Source organism: Athene noctua, chromosome 2 (genome assembly GCF_965140245.1).
Source record: "Athene noctua chromosome 2, bAthNoc1.hap1.1, whole genome shotgun sequence".
NCBI lineage: Eukaryota > Metazoa > Chordata > Aves > Strigiformes > Strigidae > Athene > Athene noctua.
The window spans coordinates 38,420,007-38,445,126 of record NC_134038.1 but is presented as its reverse complement, the minus strand read 5'-3'; the positions used below and the strand labels follow the sequence as shown (position 1 = coordinate 38,445,126).

The 25,120-nt window shown below is 35.7% G+C and overlaps 1 protein-coding gene across 1 annotated transcript; it reads right to left on the bottom strand.

Moving 5' to 3' along the window:
* Window positions 1-657: 657 nt before the first annotated feature.
* On the bottom strand, window positions 658-23,421 carry PPP1R42 (protein phosphatase 1 regulatory subunit 42). The gene is made up of 8 exons (XM_074897691.1): window positions 23,239-23,421; window positions 21,290-21,456; window positions 20,705-20,843; window positions 18,243-18,359; window positions 12,484-12,601; window positions 11,052-11,180; window positions 9,653-9,793; window positions 658-2,259 (listed from the first exon to the last, which is right to left on the bottom strand). The coding sequence occupies exons 1-8, from the start codon at window positions 23,365-23,367 to the stop codon at window positions 2,255-2,257; spliced, it is 945 nt and encodes a 314-aa protein (XP_074753792.1). The 5' UTR covers window positions 23,368-23,421; the 3' UTR covers window positions 658-2,254.
* Window positions 23,422-25,120: the final 1,699 nt, after the last annotated feature.

Genomic DNA, 25,120 nt, shown 5'->3' with positions numbered 1-25,120 from the left:
CTTATCAGAAGGGCTCCATTCATGTGTGTATGTGTGACGTAATTTTTAAAGCATAATATTAAGGGGTTTTTTTAAAAGACTTAAGAGATACTGAGGATACACCATAATTCCATTTCATACCCACACATATTTAAGGAAATACTTCCAAACTGTTCCACTGGAGATCACAAGGGTGTCCAATTTGGAAGGGTCTCCATTAGCTCAGCTATTGTCACTCTAGGAAGACAGAAAGGAAAACTGGGGTGAAGGATGAGAACCCTGGGTGATCTGGCTCTGAGTTTTCCCTTTGCTGGCAGCCACGCGAGAGGCACAGTGTTGCACCAGTGCGAGCGAGCAGAGTGGGAGCCGAGCAGGGTAAGGGCTGGCTTTGCTGGGGCAGGAGAAGCATGAATATTTATGCATCAGACGACAGCATGAATGACTGCACTCAAGGGGAATCGCAGACTGGAAACACAGGGGTTTAGAGCAGGCCAAAGAATGGGACTGAATGTACATGTACGCGGTTGGGATGTAGCCAAGCTATTACAGCGCATAAAAAGTGAGAGGGAGATAGATCCAGAGACCAAGACCCACTTTGCTGTGTGTGAGTTGCTTGGCTGCAGGGTTCTCTGTGTGAAACCCCATGGCTTGTCTTGTACAGGGAATAATTCATTCAGGTCTTAAATATTTTATTTAATGTACAAGAAACTAAAATCTTTAAGCCAGAAATACTCGGAACCTATGAAAAATAAATCACACTCTAGATGGCTTACAGAGCATAACCCATGTTGAGAAATACTAGAAATCCACTAAATGTTTTTGAATGGGTGTATGTAAGGCAGAGGGAAGTGTAAGGTGGAAAGATAATGCTGTGCTATAAAGATCAGGAGGTGACTAATGCACCACACTGAGTCAGCAGCTGCCGCTTCAAATGTGCTCACCAAAAGTATGACATTCTTTGCTGGGAATTGCCTAAACAAGAAGCAACTTTTTTTAATGTATGTTTTTCTGTCTTCCTCGACCTGAATATCATTGATGACAACAGCTAAACCAAGAAGTATCATGCTTGATTAATACTAATTTCAGTAATGGACTAATAACTGCAGCTGCATATCAGAGCTTTATTCACTGTTTTGTATTTTCTTATTTTGAAGGCAAATGACTGACTAGCTTTAACAGAAGCAAGTGGCACCTCAGGGTTATAGTATCATTCATTTCCTACCTTAGTTTTGGAAATACGTTTCTTTATAATGAAGATAAAGACCTTGTTATTCAAGGGTAGAGTGCATGCAGGAGTTAAGTTTATTTTAATTATCTTTATCAAAGGGCATTAAAATATAAATAATAACTAAATACACAAAACATTGAATGGGAAAAGACAGATCCTGATTTCCTTATTCAGGAAAAAGTCCTTTCTTATTTCAGAGAGGGTTTTAGGCATAAGATGCTGAACTGACCTTCATACAGACCTCCATTAGGAAAGGTTTTATTCCAAGGGCAATTTAGAATCTGGGCTTTCCTTTCCTTATCTGTACACTTGGAATTTTCCTCTATCAGAAGTCTTGAGTGTCCATTTAATTACTCAAACTATTGCAAAGCAGCCAAATTCAAGTCCCAGTTACTTAAAACAGAATTGGAAGTAAAATTAATGTGTAATACTCCCAATCCAAAAATTAATCAGTATGGACATGATTAATCTTCTTGTGCCTTTTTTTCCTGACTATTCCACATTATTCACCAGAACTTGGAAAAATCCGAATGATGGAAATTATTTTTTAGGAGTACAGATCTTCTCCAAAATCATGTGCTAATAGCTCATTTCTTCTTGCAGTAAGAGACTATAAGCATGCCTCTGCATAACTGCTAAAAGTATCATATATGGAAAGAAGCAGCTACTCGGGTATTCAGGTCATAAACTAGGTAAGACACTGGGTAAGAACAACTCCTTTCCTATGGAACTTTACGTACTAGGCAACTAGTTTAGCCTACCACGTGCTGATGTTTTTATATGCTTTCAATACAAAAAATTTCTTCTAAATAAACAGATTATTTTTCTGAATGCTCTTAAAAGGCAGTGTTATATTCAACAGACCATTTTGCCTGGGTTTGAGACTACAAAGACACAGATGACATATCCAAAAGAGAGTCCAGTACCTTTCTTTGTGAGATTTGAGGGGAAAAAAAAAAAAAAATCCAATAATGGCCAAATCTTCACATCCTGTAACTTCTGGCTTTTAGAATTCCAGTTATGTCTGCTTTTACTTCAGATTCCTCATCAACCTACATCAGAGAGATCAGAGAAGACAGATGAGATCTTCATGTCAGAACCACACCCTATTGCTCCTGTCTTCATTAACGCTTCCCAGGACCCCACAACATTTCTACAATGTTATCAGAAGCTGCAGATGAAAAAAAAAAGGTCTTTACATGCCCACTGATGCAGTGAAAGCCCCCCCCCCTTTTTTTTTTTTTTCCCCAGTGCCAAACCTGGGGCCAGACTAATCTGAATTGACATAATCTGAACATTTGGAGTGTTATACATTCCTTTATTACAAAATTGACTGACTTTCCACACACAAACATGGTAATAGTTAACAATGTTTTCCACATAAATGTGTATCAAGTACTGATAATTTTCAAGTCCCGTAAGAAACAAAATCTTAGTAATAGCAATTTCTCATATAAATTGAATCAGATAAGACTCAGTCTTTTATTCCAAAACATTTTTCTACAAACTATGTGAAACTGATTATACCCAACTTTACTGGACATATAATTAGTGATTACTATGACAGTCTGATATATTAACTCTCCAAGAAAGGAAGATCTTATTGCTCCAAGCCACTTTTTGAATTAAAGTATTAGTCTATTACATGGATCATTTCACAGCTGGCTCTGATTTATCTTGGTTTTGATGCAGCAATTAATTCTGCTCAGAATTAAGAGAACAGAAAGATCTAGTCAGTCATTTCTGTGGTCTCTGGTTACAGCGTTATTTGATTGAAGAGGTAAGGTTTAAATACATATTTTTTTAGCAGTGAACTCCTAGAATCTTTCAAGGCCACATGACAAAGTAAAAACTCACAGGTTTTTTTTTTTTTACCTAGCAAAATAAATTTGTTATAGTCACAATATGTAATATTTATGAGTTAGTGACTGTAAATCAGCAGGTTCACATATTAATTGATTCCCCTCAGAGCTCTGTTAGTCAGGATAGCTACTTAGCACAAGTCACTGAGATAAAACATCGTAAGAAAAAGAAGGAAGAGCCTTTCAGATCCACTTGTTTTTACCAGTTACACTCTGAATTACAACCACATGCTTTCCCATATTAACAGTTCACACGTCTGAATCCTCATCCTGAAAGATCAATGAGCGTATCTTGAACACTGACTCAATTTTTTGGCCTTTTTTTTTTTCCTTTCTGCCTCAACCTCAGAATTTTTGGATTGGGTGCCTTTTATAGTTGTATCACAGGCAGTTTTATGCACTACTTTACCTCCATATATAAAGAAATAACATGGCATTACATTAATGTACACCTTGCACAGTTTTAAATGTGATATTTAGGAAAAACAGGAATTTTTCTTTGGTTACTGATCTAAAGTTCACATTTGAACAGCAACTCAAACACTGTGTGCGCACACAGTGATTACACAGCTTATGTATCTATACATATATTCTGATTATGGTTGGAACAGTACCAAGGGGAGGTATTCAAGCACTGATGGATGCCTTGGTTTTTTTCTTTTTGGTACTTCTAACACATCAAGAAGTTCCAACAGTGCTGAGTATTGCTCTTAAAGCATCAGAATCTTTAGTGGCATGGCCTGGGCTCACACCTCCTAGGTCCTAGGAGCAGTTTTTGGTGGGGAGAAATACTACCAACAGTATATGATGATGGAGTTAGGAATCACTAAGGCAAATATGACACATGCAAGTCTTTGCAACTGGAAGGGATGCATCCCAAGGTGCGGGAAGTGAATTTGAGGAGGAGTAGCTGTTACTAAGGAATTAGTGGTTGTAATGCTGTCCTCCAAAATGTAGCATCTCAGCTTGCTACAACGACTGTGTTTTCACCTCAAGTTTGTTCAAGCAGCTGCTTTCAAATTTTCAGATATGGAAGTATGCCTACACAATGTGTGATAGGATAAAGGAAGGCAAATATCAAAACTGTGTTTATATCACTGCAGTAAATTACTTTATTGGAACTGGCTTCAACTGAATAGCTTCCGGAGTTATACTGAAGTTATTACAGAATTTATTTATATAACTCTATTCAAGTATCAGTCTTTATTTTAACCTCAAGTTACTTTTTAAATCTCCCATGCAAGTATCTGTTTTAAAACCCTGAAAACACAGCATTATTTCTTTACTTTGTCAATTTGATTTGTACTTTGTGTATATAAAAGTGATTTTTGTCATTTTGTAAATTAGATGCACAATGAAAAATGTGCAGTGCTAGCACAGTGGACTAAAATGTTATGAAGTTTTGAGGTTTTTTTTCTCAACAGTAGTCTGTAAAAGTACCAACAACAAAGATCTAAGGGTAGGAAAAAAGTAAACACTGCGTACTAAATGTCTCTTTCATTTATCTAATAACTATTATAGTGAACATGTAACACTCAAAGAACAGATATGCAAAGATCTGAGTTTGCTTTTTGTTTATTTTACCATCCTGAAGTAGTACTTCATTCCTGATACAGTTTTGATGGACCCGTTTACAAGATGCAACTCACTCTGAAGTCACTGAATATGTCTCTCTCTCTCTGCATTCTGTTTGAAATGTTATTGACTTACAGTTGGACTCAATGATCTTAAGGGTCTTTCCAACCTAAACTATTCTAAATATTCATGTATTTTACATAGAAGGTTTCAAACAGTCTGGGTTTCAATGTTCTTGGAAGTGTATTACAGCCTGCAGACCCAGATATCCCCAGGTGATTTTTTGACCTACTACTGGCTGACAAATTGCAGGAGCCATTTGGTTTTCTAAAGGTCTAGGAAATAGCACGTGTCTCCTGGCAGAGGCAGCAGACTGATGCAGGCAAATGGGCTCCTGCCAGCTTGCCAATCAGCAGGCACATACCTCCCAACAAGAATGTGTCTCTATGAGATCTGGTCATCCAGACACACAGGAGTACATGTGGTCTAGCTGGCAATCTGCTCCTCAGGAGATGTGCACTTTCTTTCAGCAGTTTGAGAAAGCATTTATACTTTTCAAGGGCACAGTGGGTCTCCCGGTGCATGTGTTCTGTAAGTGTATTTTACATCCTTTCTCCTTCCCAGTTTAGGGCACAGCCAGCAGCACAGAGAACAGGAGTGGGAGAGGCGTGGTCATGGCCAACAACGGATGCTGAATGATGGGGAAGTGTTAAGTACTACAGATTTGGCATATATTAAAACTACTTTTTTTTTTTTTTTTCCCTTTTAATTACCACTACTGAAATTTAAGTTTAGACAGAAGATAATGCCACTTGTACATCATCTTGCATGTTTGTAATGACAGTTATATTTTTCCTTCTAAACAGATTATGAATTACAATGGGCAGAATCATTCAGCACCACATTCAGCAAGGCTGTAAACATGGCTACAGAAAACACCATGAAGGTACACATTACTGTAATGTTAATCATGTCCTATAAAAGCACTTAGACTCATCTTTGCAGGTAGTGCATATTCTCCAGGAAGAATGGAACCAACCACTAAATTTGCTGAATTGCCTGCTGAAATCTTACACGGGCCACAGTAACCAGAAACTGCTAATATCTGACCTCATTCCCAATAGCTCTGCTTCTGCAACACTATTTAATTTCAGAATGTCACTTCATGTCTTCATCCTTACACTTTATCTAGCATTACAGTTACTCCTTTCATATCCTATATCATAGCTGAATAATTCAACGGCAAGTAAATTCCTTACATTTCTCTTCCACAGCCTTCATCACTAATTGCTGATTGATACTTTCTGGACCTCACTGAGGAGATGTTTACATTTGTCCTTCAACACCATCACCAAGAAAAGGCAGTGGGATGGGCTGTAGCTGCTGGAAAAGACACTCCAGGTTTGTTCAAAACATGCTCTCAGCTCCGCCAAAGTGCTCCAGCTGGTATCTCCAAATATTTAATGCACTAATTTGGAATACAGCTGGAGTGCTTGTAGCTATTCTGTGGCTAAAACCAGCTCCAGGGTGCATAGCTAAAAACTGCGCTGGTTTGTATCTTAACTCTGTATTTCTCCTCTTCCTGAAGACAAGGTTGAAAAAAAAAATTATTTCTGAATTTTCAGAAGTTTTCTGAAATTATTATTCAGTAAGAGAGCAAGATTCAGGTTACCTGGAGGTAACATATTGCCTCGCTGCTCTCTCGAACAGTTCTGTAAGAGAACTATGTTCTGCGATACGAAATAAACATAGGCTTGTAAACTTTATGTTTGGGGGGTATACAATCATTATAGTCTCAGTTTCAGCCCTCCCCCCAAAATGGTCATATAATAGACCTTAATAATTTTATTTATTATCATGTCAGTAAGATTCATATCAATAAAAGCCCAGTATACATGCAGAACTTGTACATTCTTACCTGTTACCAAATATACATTACTCTATATGGATTTCAGACCACACAAATCACCTCAAGGCATTTATAAATACTTAATAAATAAATACATACATACAATGCTGATAAGAGCACCTGTCAAAGAGCTAACGAGGAGAACTAACATTGCTCACTGCAAGTTCCTTCCATTTGAACTAGAACTTGAACTATGCAGGATGTGCATGGTGGTTAGGAGAGCGGCTTACGATTAGTTGCCACAATGCAGTGTACTTATTGTATACTGACTATATCATTTAAAGATATTACCATATTCCTAATCACATAACATACACTGGAGACACAAAAGGTGACTTTCCCACCAAATTCTGAATTGCTACAATATTGCTATGAATCCCTACTATGATATTTAATTCCATGAGTAAGGAAACGTGGGCAGAAACTGCTGGTCACAGATTAAGTTTACAACATCAAAATTTCAACAACTTCTCTACTCAGGGAAAATTAATAATAGCGTATCCCATTGGAAGGTATTAGGTATCTTTAAAATAGTTAAGTGATTTGTTTTCTTTTAATTACTTCCTGTCAATATCCATAATTCTCTCTAAATGTTCAAAACTAACTTAAAATCCAATATAAAATCGCTATTGTTTTTATATCATCAAAAAGGAAAGATTAATGACATGTTTCAGTAATCTAGTAATAACTGGCTTTTTTCATTGTTCGGGCTGTATGTAATCCTCAGTGGATCTTAGATGTAGGTTAAAAAGGTATTTAATGCCTGTTTTTCAGTTGCCAAGGTCAAACATCACCTAGCATGTATAGGGAAAGAGGAAACATCTGTTGGAATAATTTATTTGACTAACACAGAGGGTAGGATTAAAATTCACTAATTTCTTTAGTCCAATACTGAATTTCAATTAAACAATACAGGTATTTGTTCAGTTTGACAAAATTTCCTCGCTTTACATGTGGGCACATTTATGCATATCCCTAATTAATGTCTCTGGCAAGGGAATGCTGTGATTTGTTATTATTTCATATACTCTGAGAATAAGTATTTCTGTGTTTTGAGGTGGGTATTTTTTTCCCCCAAAAACACATTTTAAAGAAATCACAAATCTTTACCCAATTCCTAAAACTCTTTGGTTTCCATGGAATTTCACTAGTAACAAGATTAGAACATGTCTCAAGATCAGTGATTACACGTGAAATTGTAATGTAGTACTACCTTCGGCATCCAAGATAGAAGTCCCACTTACAAGTTTTTTGAAAATACTAAATGTGTGTCATCTGACTGTAGTTTATTCTAACCTTTATGTGAATCAGAGTAAAATCTTCTAAGATAATAGTGAAAAAAAAAAATCACTCAAATTGTTTAATTTTCAAATTAAATTAATACAAATATAGACATGTTATTCTAATCAAGTATGGAAGATGCAACCTTTGCCTTCCTAGGGTCAAAAGGGATTTCAACAGGGCCAGGATTGTACCCCAGCTTTTTAATACTGGGAAAATTTTTGTCAGGCAAAGCAGCTCAACAATTGGACAGCTTTTTATCATTGTGGAGTAAAATCAGAATGCTTTATCTCAAATGAGATAGCAGAAGTTCTTATGTTGAAGAAACCGACTTCCTGGGAGGTGCTCTACACGAATGTTCCATCCTTTATTAGGACTAAGGGGAATGGTAAATGAAAAGCCTAGTTTTATTCAGCCTGGTGCAAAACACAGAATGCTAATAAAGACGAAATGTGAGCTGACAGAATATTGAGCATGTGGACAAACTCATTTTACAATGGAATTAAAAGAGAAAAATGCATGTTTGTATGGCCTGAGTATTAGCATATACCCCTCTAAATTTCACAAGCCTGGACTATTCACTGGAAAATAATCGTATAGTAGTACTATTTGGGGATAACTAGTGCATTGTTCCTGCAGTTTTGTTTTTAAACTTCTCCGCTGCTATGTGCCTTCCGCAGCTGGAAAAAAATTCCAGAATGGGCATGTATACGATGAGTTCAGTTGCTTTTTAGGCCAGAATATATCCATTGTCATACAAAGAACAAAAATGTTACATTGGAAGAGAGCAGCTCTGTGATTCCTAATTCTTCTTCCCTTCTCAAGGGAAAGGCAGGTATTTTTAATCAGAAGAAATAATCAGTAGGAACAAAACTGATGGGATGGAAAGTGGTAAGTTGTCAAGAATAAAATAGTATTAAATGTTGCTCAGTTAAATTTTCAAACCGACTAATAAATTCTGATTTGAATGTAAAATAAAACACTCCATTTAGTAATTTCATTACAAAAGAATACCTGTGTCAGTTGAAATTATTTATTTATTTAACCTAAAGCATTACATAAATGATTATTTTTTGTTGGCCAGTACAGCTGATAAATAATAAAGTTAGGTTAAAAGTAGCATTACAAATCTGGAAGGAATGATATTAGGTCCCAAATACTGAACTAAACTGTTACTACGGGTAAAACTATAGGTCCCAAACTGCAAACCCCTATGAGGAGATTTTATTTCCACAAACAGTTGAATTAGTGTTCACAAGGCTGCTTCCATGAGTAAGGAATACATATGCTAAATTCTAAATCATTTAAATTAATGTCTAAATGTCTGTAAAGCACACACGTCAGATTTTCGTTCTTGATTACCTTGATGGTCTTGACCTGATGCTACAGGAAAATGCTAATCAAGTAGTTAAAACACCAGAATATGTCTATTAGAAGTAAGCTATAATAATGAAAAGCGATTGTTTCTCCTTCTGCATTTTACTGTGTGCACAGGATCAACCTTCACCAATGCTGTTGACAGCAACTATACTTCCAAGAATTAATTTCAATATTATTTTACCTTTGTGGAAGATGACAATCAAATGCATATGACAGAAACTAGTAACACTGGATGAAGTTATTACTACTAGCTAGTCTACTGTTTATAACCAGAAACTGAAATCTATTTCTTTGAAAGACAGCATAATAAAGATAAAAAATATAACATAGTTAAAAACACCTGAAACTCATTTTGGATGAAATTTTACCTTCATGTACTCATTTTCCAGCTGATTCAGTAAGAGCTACCAAGAAGAGGAAGATGTCTCAAGAACATACCTGAATTTTCATCTGACTTTTTTTTTTTCCAGGATTCTGGGCAGACCTTGTGTATCTCAGACAAAACTAAAAAATTGGGGTTTTCTTTCACAGAGTGACTGTAGTGAAAGGGAAGAATAGGATAAAGTGTTTCAAAGTCAGCTGCGGAAAACAAAAAAAAAGGATTAATTCAATATCCCAAGTCAAACCATATCTATTTTAAATTTTAAGTATGCTTGATAACAGGTTCCAATATATCTTGTTATAGAAAACAGTATAATAAGCCTTTGGGTAAAACGCCTCAAATATGATAATTGAGAATGGAAAACTTTGTACAAAATTATGGAAAATGTTGCAAACGCTGATGAAGGTGAATATTAAAGCAGGTATTCCCACTCAGGTAGAGTTATTTGAAAGAGAGAAAATTCAATTACATAACACCTTCTTATATCAGTAGTTATTCAGAAGAGAGAATATTACTTTCAGAACCATTGCCATTCACATATGGCTGCCAAATGCCAAGCAGACTTCAACTTTTTTGGGGCTGAGGCTGACAGGCTGAGCGCTTTTCACTTCACGTCTTCAAAATAACTGATCTTCCTGAGATTTCATGAATTAATAATTTGAGATACTATGGCTATAAAGAACATGATCTGTCCCCCAAGTTACATATCATAGTTTATCTTCTGAAAGCAACAGTGTAACTGCCACCAATTTTATTTTATAAATATGGTCATTCAAACCATTCTGAGTAATTTGAAGTCTAATGTCTGTTTCCAAATCCTGCAAGATAGCAAGACATGCTTTTAAGTCATTTATGTTTCAATCTGCAGTCAACTCTGTAACAACAACCCCCACCCCACTGTTTTTTTAAAACCTCAAAGTTTATTTCAGTTTTTGCTTGCGTTTCAAAACTAATTTGTTTTCCAGCTTCAAGAACATGTCGCCTTTTCTTTTAGGTTTAAGGCTTTTTTTCCTCCAAGACTTCTTTTTTCCCTTTCCAAGCTTAAAACTTTTACTTCTACTAGACATGTATCTTGTGAAGATAGCAATTTACACAGCTCAAGTAAGTATCAACAAATAGATTTTAAAAGTCTAATCTTTTTCATGCATATTTATTCTAGAATGCCCAATACTACTTTTTTTTTTTTTTTTAATATGGAAAGTAATCACGAGTATTTACAAACATTCAAAATGTACTAGCTGCTCCTTTTCATAATTCTGGGAGATTGGGATGGGAGGGAAAAAACACCACATGACATAGTGGCAAAATTAAATTTTATGTTGGAAAAGTTCTATTTCTACCCCTGTGTTTTGGTCTCAGCACCAGTACAAGTCTCAGTATATTTACTGTTAGCTGCTATATTATTGTTTCTATAATGTTCCAAATAAGCATGAAGTAATTGATTAGTTTGCTTACAAAAATGTAGATAGGCTGCATGTTCATTTGTCATTCTTTCTTTGTTTTTTTTCCTGGCAGCTTTGGAGGCTTTCCAATTCATTAGGAACTGTCTTTCCATTTCTTTAATTTCTTTCCCATCAAGGGATTCTGTCAAAGAGAAGAGAACATTTTCTGTGATACCCAAAGTTAACTAAAAGGCTGTACAAAGCTGCTATGTAATGTGTACTGGTTCTGTGTTTGCTATCTCCAAATCTTTTTTGCTCATTTTAGCCTTTTGGTAAAAAAAAAAAATACCCAACAGAGTTTGATATTCATACTCATATTCAAGCAACAGTGAGTTGACATGTCTTAATTACAAAAGAAAGCATCTATTATTTACTACTATTATTATATATTATTTTTATAACCTTCAACATTCAGTTAATGTGCAAAACCTTATAGAAAGTTCAGAAGAAAAGCTATTCTTTCACAAGATATATATAGATGCAGAGATTCAGGTTAGGAGAGAGAAACTGCATGTCTTAGCAATCAAGGAATCCTACTGATCATATGGACAGAAAGACAGATTTGGCTCTTCAAGGTGAACTTTACTCACTTAGGTGCCATAAAGCTTATGCTCTGTGTTTCCTTGGTTGCATCTGCATTTTTGAGTCAGAACAAATTTGGCCAGAAATTTAGGTGGTGTTAAAACTGTCCTAAGGCTCTGTTATTCTCATTGTGCAGATGTGCTTTTTATTTTTATTAATGGTCAATATTTTGTACTCTCAGAAAATAGAAAAACAAGTTCTGTAATTACAACTTTTAAGATAATTGTGACCTTTATCTAGAAAAGTAAAAAACAAGCAGATATTTTTTACTTGTTTCTACAGTATGAATACTTACATACAGAAGACTAAGTTGCTTCCATTTATGCTAAAATTATCTCAATAATAATGTGAAATGCATCACAGTAAAGTTAAGATTAAAAAATGCATTCATAATATGAGTAAACAGTAAAGTTAAAGGATAAATGTCATATAACAAATTCAAACATGGTGAGGTACGATCTGTACAACTAACTACAACTAAAACACCTAAGCAACTACTATAGGCTGACAGGGGAGTAGACTAAACTTATCTTTGAAAATCAGTTTCATAACATCTGGAATACAAACACGAAAAAGTCTTACTGTTTTATAATAAACTCACCAATCATCTATTATAAAATGAACGGTTAATACTACTAATAGCAAAAGCTAAGCAACACCATTTGCGCAGTTGATCACATAGGCAGTTTTAGGTACTTTGCCTGTACGTAAATAAAAAATTTATCATTTGACATAAATATCTATGGCAGTAATTGTGTTTATATACATAGTACAATTCAAGAACCATTAATATATCAGTTATTTTCTAAAACAGTGAGGGTTATGGGTGGGTTTGGGGGCTGGTTATTGGTTTTATATTTTACCCAGAGTTCGTGACTGTACTACAATCCTGTCCCTGTACTTTGGTTTTTGGCAGATGGGGTTTCCTGTAAGATCCATTCTGCGTAGCTTTGTCCATCTGGTTAACACAACCTCCAAATCCTGCAATTGACACAAGAACAGAACACTGTGATTATTTTTTCCCCCTCCAGAGTAAAATTCAATAGTAATGTGATTTGCTCAGCCAGGCCCAAATCCTGCACACAGAAATAACTTCAATGAGACTATTCATGTATTAATGTGCACATTAAGAATGTGCATTTTCAAATAGAGTGGTGCATAGCATTCCCTGAATATATCATAATTGCACAGAAGAAATGGTGATGTAGTTGGAAAACTCTGTATTTTTAAGGATACAGTAATGCCAGCTATGGAAAATTACCATCTCACTTATAAGCACCTAAAGTTGAGGAATTACCCCCAAAATTTTATGATATGTAATGTCTGTTAATAAATCCCCATGGTCTCACAGAGCCCTTAAGAGTATCAGTGTTTGGTTCAGTTTTGAAAAATCTGTGGAAGAAAAAAATACAGAGAAAGAACAGACTTAAAAAAAGCTAAAAATCACGCAAATCACAATAGCCTGCCTCTCTCTTTATATATATGTAAAACTGTATTTTACAAGAGAAACAGTAATCCCCCCCTAGAAAACTGTGGGTGGTCAGTTCTAGTATTGGCCCAAATAGTGAAAGTTTTGAAATATACCTTTCTCCATCTGGGTTTCTGTCTAGTTACCCAAGGGCAGTATGACCTAGATAAAACTTCTCCTGTCTTTCAAGTACAATAAATACAAGTTAAAAGGATGCAAAACTTAGGTTGGTCCTTTCTGCTCAGACACCCTACTTTCTGAAATACTTTCTTTTCAAAATTTCACTTAACTGTCATTCTTGACAGGTTTCTTTATATGTGTGAAAAGTTAAGAAGGGATTAAAAACAATCTGTATGCAGACAAGAGAAGAGAGAATTTATGATCTACAGTTGTAATAAATTGGAAAAAATATACTAATCACGATGTGACAGATTACAAACTGCAAAGTCTGTAGAATTTTGCAGCTTGATGCCAATAATGAAGTATCTAGCGATGTAGATATCTTTATCCTTCAAATTTAGAAAATCACCTGGGTAACGCAAGCAGGGAGAATTCTGGTTGTGCAGGCTCTACTCCCTTCTTAGAAAATCCTCCTGGGAACATTCTATGGGCTATATAATACATGCTTAGAAGAATCACATGGAAGAGGAAGTGGCAGCACAGCCTCATACCTCCAAACCATATAATTTTATGTCTATTGATAATGATGGCGATATCATCTATCATTATCCAGCAATGATAACATCTTTTTAGAAAAAAAGAGAGCAAAAGCCTGGTTCTGTGAGGAGCAAGACTGATGAACAATGCAAGAAACCCTGAGAATCAGTCCATATGAAGAAATGTTGATAATTCTCATAAAGTTACACAACAAACCTTTATCAGCATGTATCAGAACAGCAGGACGATAACCCCCACAGTTTAGGTGCTAACACTTAATCACAAACACAAGAAGTTAGGGGGAAAATATTTTAGGTTTGGCTTATCAAAAAAGAAACAGCATTTAGCAAGTTTATTTATGTAGTCTTACCTGAGCATTCGGGCATTGACACTGAAATCTGTAAAGTGTTTGAGATTTCACTAGAAAGAACTTTTTCAAGTAATAGTTTTGCAACACAAAATTGTCTGTTACTGAAATAAAATGTATACAGTTTAACTTTGATGAATGTATACAGAGAGCCCTGTAGATTTTTGTTAGCTGTTACTTACTTGATAAATGACCCCGAACATGCTTACTCCAGTGTATGTTTATCTAAGAGCACACTAATCCTGTGCTGAAATATGATTACCCTTTCGATACGCTCTAGTTGTTCATTGCCTTCCTGTCTCTAATAAAGTGCTTTCACTTCCCAGCCTTTCAATAAGCTGTACTAAAGGGACCAGACACTCTTCTGGGCAGTCTCCGTTTGATAAATGATCATGTCATGCTATCACTTTGAGGTCTGCTACAAAATACTGACGAGCAAATTATATTCCATTGGGGGGGACAGGGGGGAAGGGCAAGTGCCTTAGTAGGCAGCTGTAGTGCTGGCAGTAACGTTCTTACCAATTAACGATGGCCATTTAAGAATTGCTATTTGACCAGTATGCTCCAGTTTTTATCGGAAACGTCTAGTCCAACTGCCCTAACTACATCTACAGACAGCAATTTGTCACCGTTTTGATTACCTGTCATAATCTATTTGAGAAAATCTATAATTCTTCTCTTGTTCCTGACTCAATTCTGAAGAGAATGAATTCATCTTTTGTGATATCCTCTTGTCATAATCAATACTGGGCAGAGGTTGAATAAATTAAAGACTTAGGAAATACAGATTTTTATAGGTATTTCTAGCTATATTTTCTCTATCTATCCAAATGCTCATACAAGTCATCATCTTCCCAAAACGAATGTAATTAATACATAAATAATATTCTGGCTTTTTGTAATCAGGAATAGTTCTTTTGTTTTGTTTTTTTAATAGAAATAGTGTTTTTTTAAAGAAAATCCCTTAGTATTCCAACCCAAATACACTGCAGCCTAGAAGTCCTTGTGAACCTGGCTCAAGTAAACCAGAAGCTCAATAGGGTAAATAAATGAAGTATCAAGCAACAGAAAACAAATAAAAGCCAATTTTATTAAAATCAATTATATTCTTGATAACTGACCCAAGACATGTTTTTTACGTGTGGTAGCTAGTCACAGTAACTTATTTTGCATGAACTGAGAAAAATTACTTAATTTTGTTCTGTCCACTGTTCAGACTGCATTATATAAACTTCAGTCACGTGAAACAAGGTCATGTGCCTTAAAGTCTTTTAATTATGCTATCAATGCCCTGAATTAGCCAGAACCTTAAGTTCTTGATTTTATTAACCGTAATTTTCAACTATGCTGAAATCAACATGGCATTGTTGAAAAGCAAGGGACTATGGGTTTTCATGATAGTGTGAGAAAAACTGAGATAAAATAATTATGCTAATTAAGTAATGATATGGGCTCTGATCAATGCCAGACATTCCTGGAGATGTTCCTGGTGGCAGTGATGGGGAAGCAGGAACAGGAAAACACGGAACATAGTGCTTTTGGCAGGAAAAAGAGGTATACATCAGAGTTTTGAAAACAGAGGGGCAAGAGGGAGAAGAATGGAGGCAGCTTGTGTGGGAATGAAAGAGCCTTTGCTGCCTATAACAAGTTTGGCCAGCAGAATCAATTAAGTATATGCAGCACAGTTGTATACCCCCTAAAATCCTTTCAGCTATCACATCTGTAGAGTAAGGTAAGCCATGGAATCATGAAATTCAGGGTTGCAAAAAAATTGAAACATATTCAAAACATCTGCTATTTTTTAAAAACATTTACTGGATGTACACGATCGTTCTGCTAGACGTTCACTCTAAGTTAAAGCCTCTTAAATAGAACTACAACCAACTTTTTTTTATACTTTGCATGGCCTACTGCTTTTTCAACAGTTTGGGTTTTTTTTAATTGAAATAAGAATTTATATTAGTGATAAGTAGAACCTACTAAAATGTAATCTCTGAAACACAGTAATTTTAGCTGAAAAGTTAGGTATCCAGCTCCATTACACCATATGCTAAACATATTCAATGTGGTCATTAATTTTACAGGTCTGCAAAGATATGAATAGAAATACACAGTCTGCTCTGTATTTTCAAAACTTGGAGATTGTTTAGAAAACACACAGGACAGCCACTTTCAAAATTTACCAGAACCAGATTGAAGTGTAACTGAAAGCAGCAGCTAACTCAAATGCTAACCACATAATTTTTCAAAAGCTGTGACCATGTAACATGGAAGTCTAAATGTCTAATTGATTTGGGTAAATATTAACTCTGGTCTTCCTGATGATGAAATAATGAAATTTAAGAATGATTTAATAATATATACAGAGCTACTGAATAATGCAGTCTTTTTGTCCTCTCCTTACTCTGTTTCAGAAGATACTGTTTTTTCCTCTGAGGCACTGAAAATGCTGTCTCTGAACTTGTATCCTTATTCTTAAAATTAGATGGTTCTTTAGCTAAGACGATCTTTTTTAAGATTGTCACAACTGGAGCTTTTGTACTTATAAGAAAGAAAAAAGACAATTCAAAAAAAAAAATCACTGTAAGGTGTTTTATTTAGAAAAGGAATCCTTTTCAAAAGGGAGGCTTTGGAGAGACTACCTATTTTAAAAAGCTTACTGTTATTTTGATGTAACCAACACATTCAATATGGTTTTAATTATCCAGCAAAAGCCTACATGAATTGTATTTTGATATGAATTCAATCATAACTTCCAGACAGAAATGCAGCTTGAAATACATTAATAATCCTCTAGTAAAAAAGAAATGTATCATTCAACATTCTTTAATATTAAAATTTTAAAAATTAGGAACCCAAATAAAGTATATTGACCTAGATAATTGATAGATTATGTACACAGAATACTGGAATTTCCTCATTAGTAAACAGAACTTTCAAATTTAATGTAAAAGATATTAAGTGTTCTAAGAAGTAATAAGAATACTTATTTTAATAATTACTAACCAAATAAAGTTAACTTTTCTAAGGAAACAGAATGTATATGCAAACCAGTAATGAAAGAGTTTATTTTAATCAAGGCTTTGTCTTGGTGATTTGGGTTATGATTTAGGCCAATTCATTTTAATATTTATTAATAAAAATATCAATTTCAAAAAAAGCAGAACACTAATGCCTATGGTTTATACTAAACGAAAGCAGTGTTTATGAAGTCACTTATAAAGCTTGTTCATGCCTCCACCACGCAATGATGGCATCAGCATACTGGTTAACATAAATCTGATAACTACCATGACACTAAAGTAATTTTTTTAACTGCTCTTTATGTCAAGAAGTAGAAGACATCATAACTTATGAAAATAATGAGATGTGAGAAGGCCAATACTCCTGTTCCTTTTTGAGAAGATAAGCTGGATATTTTAAGTCTAGACCATTCTGTTTGAACCACATTCACTATTGCAAAAGGAAAAACAAAAATACTTTTATTTCATTTGTTTTAGCTGCTACTGTGGAAGTTAGAGCTCTTGCTTATGAAGACATGTCTCCTTAGCAGAAATTTATGAACGAAATTCAATGTATGCTTTCATGACAAATACTTCTTAGGCTACTCCAGCAACAAGAGTCAAAAAGTCATTTTGATATTAGAATGGCTGCAAAATCAGCTAGATGATCTGAAAACCAAGCAGCGGCTTTTCTTTATGTTAAAATAGAGAATTAAACCTGTAATATGGTAAAATATTGCATGTTAATTTACAAACAATGGCCATGTCATCTTTGCAAATTAAGCCACTGATCGTCATTCAGATGGTCAAAACATACACACTAACCCTACATTTTGGACATATCATATTATAGATATAACTTCCATGCATTTACTACTCAGTTGATAGATGCATGCACAACTGCCACTGTATCTAGGATTAAAGGACATTTCGACATCCTAGATAAGCAGTTTGCCATTTTTAATCTCAAGAAGATTTTTGGATGAGAAAAGCCAGCATGCTTGGAAAGTCACCGGTTCAGTAGCTGCAGAAGTAAAGTTTATTTTTACTCATCTATTTAGTGATAAAGATGAATTTGACTAATTTCTTATCACCCATACTAAACAGAACAAATATTTATTTTAATACCTTCATATGTTGAAGCTGATTGTCAACTGCTCTAAAATAAGAAAGATTTTCCAAAACTGCCAGTTCTTCTAATTCATCAATGTTGTTATTGCTGATATTCAACACAGACAAAGATTTCTGAAGGAAGAAAGGTAGAAAAAGAAAACTATTTTTTTCATGCCATGCCAGAGTCAAGATGTAAATTCTTGCAGAAAATTCTCTTAAAGGAAAAACAAGCATATGAAGCAGAAACATGCAAATACAGTTACCATATACCTCACACATTATTTTATGTTGGCTTTCCATCTTGTCCTAAAATGCTGTTTATTTTGGGTTTTGAAGTCAGACAAAAGTAAAATTATTTCTCACTTATTTCAGGAATTCTTAGGAAATACAGAATTTTAATTTTTCTCTAAACACATTCAAATGCTTTATAGAGTTCTGCAAGTGCTACTAACTCTATATTTGAAGTATGAAACAGACACAGAAATTGCCTGCCTTTTCCAAGGTTACATCTGTACTGCACAGAGCTGAAATCCATATCTGATACCTACACAGTCTCTTCTAACTGCTGGACTATGCTGGTTTTCTTCCAGGCTTGATCCTGCAAACTTCTTGGTATACATACCTCTATTCTTTGTCCCATCTTTGGAACATCATTGAGTCACATAATGCACTTTGCCATTTGTAACAGACAATAGTTAAGAGAGATCTTTACATTCTGGATAAAAAGTAAACGTGTTTCGGTGTTTATCTCAAGAAATAATGTAGTTTCACATAAAAGAAACAAGACGCTTCTATCTCTAGAAGATGAAAAAGGACACCTAATCCAGTGAGTTTAGAATTATACCAGATATGGACTTAAGCACTAGTTAGAAAATGTCTATTTCATCAGTGTGTACAGGAAATGTAATCTCCTTCTAAAATCTGACCAAGATCAACATTGCCTGCAGAAATTACCAGTACCATCCTGATACACGCAGGGCATAAACTTCATCTCCTCAGTCAAAAGATTCATGATACTGCCATCATCAAAACATTTGCTTGTGTTACACAGAGAGCTATACAGTCCCATGTGTTTGTCTCTTTCATCTCTGGCAGCATTAAGAGCCAGAAACAGATAGAAGAAGATGAAGTAAGGAGTGATGCCCTAAAGAGGGACAAACACTTAGCACTTGAAGGATAAAAATAGAATGTTTTTACATGTAGCATCTATAAAGATGTTATGTGGCCAAGAATGCAAAGTGTTTCTTACAAAATTAAACCAAACCAAACCAAACCCCCACCAAAAGACCTTAGACAAAAGCCATCAAGAACAAAATGCTAGTGACTGTAGGCCAGGACGCTGAAAAACACTGAAGTATATGACTTATCATCCCGGGAAGATTATAATGATATAACCACACTCTACAATAAATAAAAGTGCTCTTACAGGAATGGCTCATTTCTATTAAAGGAAAATGGCAATATATGTCTTGGATTACTTAATCTCAGAAAGAATTCGAGCTAGGACAAATGTTTATGATATACATATGAACAAAAGAATTCACTTTTCTGTGAGTTCTTCACCTTCACAAAAAAAGCTCATCAAGCCGTAACTACACTTTGGTAGATACAGCAAGATGAATTTTTTTAGCACAGAACTACATCCATTAGTAAATAAAGTCTATTTTCTTTTAACACTTCAACAATACATTTGACGTTTACTGAGCAATTAATATGTGGAAAGAAAACTTCAAAAGCTGACTTTCCTTAAGTCTTGTTATACCACAGCATAGACAAACTGCAAAACTGAAACTGAATGCTTTTGATTGTGTTGCTCCTAATAGCCAGAGAAAAAAAAAAAAAGCGGCTTGCACCTTTTTAATAGAATCACAGAATCATTCAGGTTGGAAAAGACTCTTGGGATCATTGAGTCTAACCATCAGCCCTGCTCTACAAAGTTCTCCCCTACATCATATCCCCCAGCGTCTCATCTAAATGACCCTTAAACACATTCAGGGATGGTGACTCCACCACCTCCCTGGGCAGCCTATTCCACCGTCTTTTTTTTTTTTTTTTCCACTGCATTCTCTAGAGAAATAGAAAAGGCAGTAAATAAACTAATGTAACAATCAAATCTGAGAAATACCAACAAGCTAATTCACTACAAACTAAGTAGGCTAAGATGACTAACAGGGATAAATTCCTACCCCTTTTTTTAGTTTATTCACATTCTGTTGATATAGTGCATCCACACATTTGCTTACTTCCTCTCTCTTTTTAGTCTCATTTCCATCCTTCACAGAAAAATAAATGACAAAGTAGAATCTGCTGAACTCCTTGCTTATATGAGAATTAGGATGGGAGTCCCTTGGTAGAACTTGAAAGAATGCCACCAATTGGCAGAAAAGGAAAACACACAGTGATAAGTCCTAATCACTTTTCTTCAAAATACTAATCTACTGATTAATGGCTCATTGAAATTCTCAGAATGTACTTACTGCCAGGGACCTAAGAGATCTTGGATCAAACAGAAGCTTTTCACCAAGAGGGAGATCCTGACTTTCAATATGTAGCTCTCTTATTCTTTCTAATTTATCCAAACCCTCTACTACAGTGATGCAGTTGCCCCCCAGATACCTGTAGAATAGAACACAAAATAGATTTAATGTACTTTGAAAGTAAAAGCAAACACAAAGCCTCAATATACTTAAAAAAAAAAATTATTTAATAATACCTTTTCTATTATAATAGAAAAAGTAAAAAACCTAGCATGTGAGTAGAACATACATCTTACAGATCCAAGGTATTTTTAGCAGTTTTAAATATTGCAGCTATTATCATTATTATTAATAATATTATTATTAAATGGCTGAAAAAAGAAAATAATTTAAATGCAAACAAATTTGTTAAGATGATATATTACTTACATCATAGAACACTTAAAAAAAATCATAAGCAATTACTTTTATTCGAAAAGCAAAATTTAGGAGCTGAAAGGACCTTAATGGCTACATAATTTTAAAATTTCTCAGTGTAATAATTATTCTTCTACTAGTAAAATAAATACATTATTTTCAACTTACAGTTTTTCAAGGTTTTTCAGCAATGAGAGATTTTCTATACATGAAATACAATTGTTCTGAAGGTAAAGGTGCGTTATATTTGAAGCAAAGTCCAAGTTCTGGATTTGGCTGATTTGGTTATCATATAAATATAGAACTCTAAGATTTTTACACAAAGAGAGGTCACCCTGAAATAAACAACAACAAATTAACAATACGTAGAGGTAACTCACTGCCTGCTTCTGGAAGCTCTTGATTGTTTCTATATTTAAGTTCTGCTGCATGATTTATACATTTCACCTTTAACAAACACTTTTAACAACTCTTTTTTCTAGAAAAACTGAGTTAGTGTCAGCAATCATCAGATTTAAGACTGAAATCTGTCATTACTATTCTGCCATACAGAAGCTGAAGACTCCGCAGGTACATCACATCCTGGGTGACTTCATTCCCTTCCGTGCCTTCATCAGGTGGATTTCAGAAAAGCCCAATTGTCACTGCAGTTTTCTACATCAAACCTCAGTGATATAATGGAAACCAGTTCCTGGCAAAGGAATCCTGATTTATACAAAAACTTGCACATCAATGTATTTTAATACACTCCTGAGTCTAAGATTCCACTCAAATGTTCTTGTACGGGTTTCTGTAAAACTTCTTTATGTCACCTGATGAACCAGTCTTAATCAAATTAGTATGAATATGGCTGTGAACGTTCCTAGGAGTGGGCTGAATAAACCCATTTGCTTGCACAATCTGTTCATAGAACAAGCTATTTAATATTGACTAAAATCACACTTTTAAAGCAGAAATCCACTATACACAACTATTCAGTTGATCAGGGTTCAGCAGTTTCAAAATTAGCTCAGTATCTTGAGGGGATTTGATTTAACACAGGATTTACTGAAACTTGTATAAATTTCCCATTATTAAACTCAAAGGAAGGAGGACTGGGTTAAGTTTGCATGTTTAGTCTTTGAAAATGAAAAGGTCATGGATTATTTTTTAAATGAATAACCCCCTGGGAACAATCTAAAAAAAAAAATGTAGATTTTAACCTGACTAATCTGAAAAAGCCACTACACGAGTCCGAATTTGTTAACCTCACTTGGCTTATATCCTGTTCCTGAACTCCCCTTTCCTTTCTCAGACTTCCTCTGAAATCTAAGGAATAAATCACAGATAGATTGAAAAGATTGTGCTGTGAGTTAACAACTCTTTGTAAAATTCCTAGGACTAGAAAATATATGGCATGACTAGCATAAAATAAGTGTTGCACTTAATAGTATGTAATATCACTTCTTTTTAAAAAAAATCTGATCTGCAAAATTACTAGTTTTTTACATCTTATTCTATTTTTTTTTTTTTAGAGCTGCAGATTTCTATAATAGTTTGGTGAAATACCACAAAAAATACTTCACTTTAAAACTTCAGTTCATCTCTCTCATGTAATTGCTTACATGGATTTTCCAGTTTAATTAATTAATGGCAAAAATAGTTAGCATACTGATAACACCCTTCTTGTCTGCTACACAGATGATACATTTCCACAGTTTCAGGTAAGTAAAATACTTCAACGATATTTTTGCCACATAAAATGTGTCAGGTCAATAATAAGAAACCCTGCAGACTGTTGGAGTTACAGTCACCCACTTCGATGTTTTAGATGAAAAGTTACAGCTGAAAGATTATTTTCACATTTCAAATGCCACGCATTTAAAATCCATTTAAACACTTTTATGTACAAGCAGTGTTCCACACAGTAACAGCAGCGAATGCTGAAGCATATTTCCAAAGAGATATATTATTAAGGCTTAGTTGCAAATATAAATGTTAAAACATAATATAGCTGTTATAAAATAGAAATATGGCTTTGCTTGTTTGTCTCCCCAACTATAAACAACTCATCATACCAGTAACTACAAGACATTTAAATAGCCAGGTTAAAAGGAATAAAGAAAAATAAACCTTACAATTGCATCTATATTTTTGTCTGATAAATTCAGATGAGTTATTTTTCGCAGATACTGTCCAAAGTTCTCTTCACTGAGATTCTTGTGACTGATGCTTCTAGCAATTAGGTCCACTGTTAGTCGAACCATAATTCTGTAATAGGTCAAATTGCTCTATGGCTTTGTTTAATAGTGTATTCCACGTGCTCTTGTAAGTAGTTTTATACAATGTCTTTAAAAAAAAAAGGAAAATGTTATACTACTTATACCCCAAATCTTCAACAAAGCTTACATGTATACTTCAAATCCGATGTTTCCCCACCAATTCGCTTTTTGCCTAGTGACACATTTATGCATAGTCTTTGCTGCTTATAAAAACCTACCCCTTTTTTGCTGTAATTTTTTCAAACTTTCAGTGTATTAAATAACATCTAAAATACACTTTTGTATTGGATTTGTTGTTTCAGTGTGCTTAAGAGGGTTGCACCCTTGACTCCATCCTTTTCATATAGCAATATGAGCACAATGGTCCACAGCAGAAGTAATTCTCACACATAAATAACTAACTAGTGTGAGCTCATAACCTAATTGTTAGAAAATACATCACTCTGTACAGCAGGCTTTTTACGGGTTGTGAGAAGTCATATAAAGCGACAGTACTCTTTACACATCAGCACAGCCCTTCTGTTATCCACACAACTGCATGTGAGTTTTTTGCACTGAGGCATACTTTAGAGGCTCTCAACAATACCAACCTCTTTTTTTTTTTTTTTTTTTAAGTCTGGCTTATAAATCGGGGAACGACAGGGAAGGAAAAGACAAGACAAATTTTGAACTGGATGTGTTAATGTTCTGAGGATAAGAATATCCTAACAAATGTAACTTAACAACTCAGAATAAAAAGGTCGCTTTTTTTAGCCAGTACATCATACGATGCACATTATGTATTTTAGTCAGTACATAATACACCCACATCAGTGTATCAAAACTGAAAAGACAGCAGAAAGCATCCCAATACTAAAACTCACGCAGCCACATAAACCAAGGCAGGGAGAATCCTCCTTGCCAGTATTACATTTATGAGAAACTGAGGAAAAGCAAAGACTGAAACTGTGAAGACAGAAAGAACTTCCTTACTTACTAAACAAGGTTGAAGCTCAGTAGCTCCCCCTCATCCATGTGGGTTTTGTTTTTTGCTTTTTTTTTTTTAAAGGAGGCGGAGGAAGGAGAGCTGAAAGGACATTCGGGTTAGGGGTTTTTGTTTGTTTGTTTGTTTTCTAAGAAGTCTGTTTTTTTCTTGCTTTTTAAATAAAAATACTTTTCAGAGCCCTTTCTTGGACATTCTCCCAAAATAAGCAGTAACAGCAGAGGAAAAGCCGTGCTGCCAGCGGGGGGGCTCTGCGTGAGTCAGGTCTCCCTGCTCACCCCAGCTTCTGGAGCCGGGTGATTTCAGACTGTCGTTCCCGCCCCGTCCCGTCCCCCCACCTCACCGCACCCAGCCGGCGGCTTGACGGCGACAGGGACCAGCCGCCCCCCAGCACAACCCGCGGGAAGGCTGCTTTGATGCCGCTGCCCGCAGAGGGACAAGTCGGGGGCAGGACCAGCTCCCAACGTCCATCCCTGGAGGGCCCGGCCCGGCCCGGCCCCGCGCTCCCCCCTCACCTCCCGCCCGCGGCGGCAGGACGGCGGGCGCAGAGGGGACGCGCGCGTCGCCGCCCCCGGTTGCCACGGCAATCACGCGCCGAAGGGGCAGGACCCACCCAATCGGCGTTGAGGAGAGAGCGCGGGTGGGGCGGGGCTTGCGCCTGCGCAGCCGTCGGCCGCGCGCGGCCTCGCGTGGTGGCGCGCAGGGTCCTTCGACGGCGTGAGGCGGGCGGCGGCCGGTAGGGGCTGCGCGTGAGGG

Bases quoted from the DNA above. Each gene is read 5' to 3' on its own strand.
- PPP1R42 (XM_074897691.1), bottom strand. From the start codon at position 23,367: ATGGTTCGACTAACAGTGGACCTAATTGCTAGAAGCATCAGTCACAAG. The intron at 21,457-23,238 runs GTAAGGTTTATT...TGTTTATTTCAG, and splicing joins ACAAAAATATAGATGCAATT to GGTGACCTCTCTTTGTGTAA. The intron at 18,360-20,704 runs GTAAGTACATTC...TTCTTCCTTCAG, and splicing joins GATCTCTTAGGTCCCTGGCA to AAATCTTTGTCTGTGTTGAA.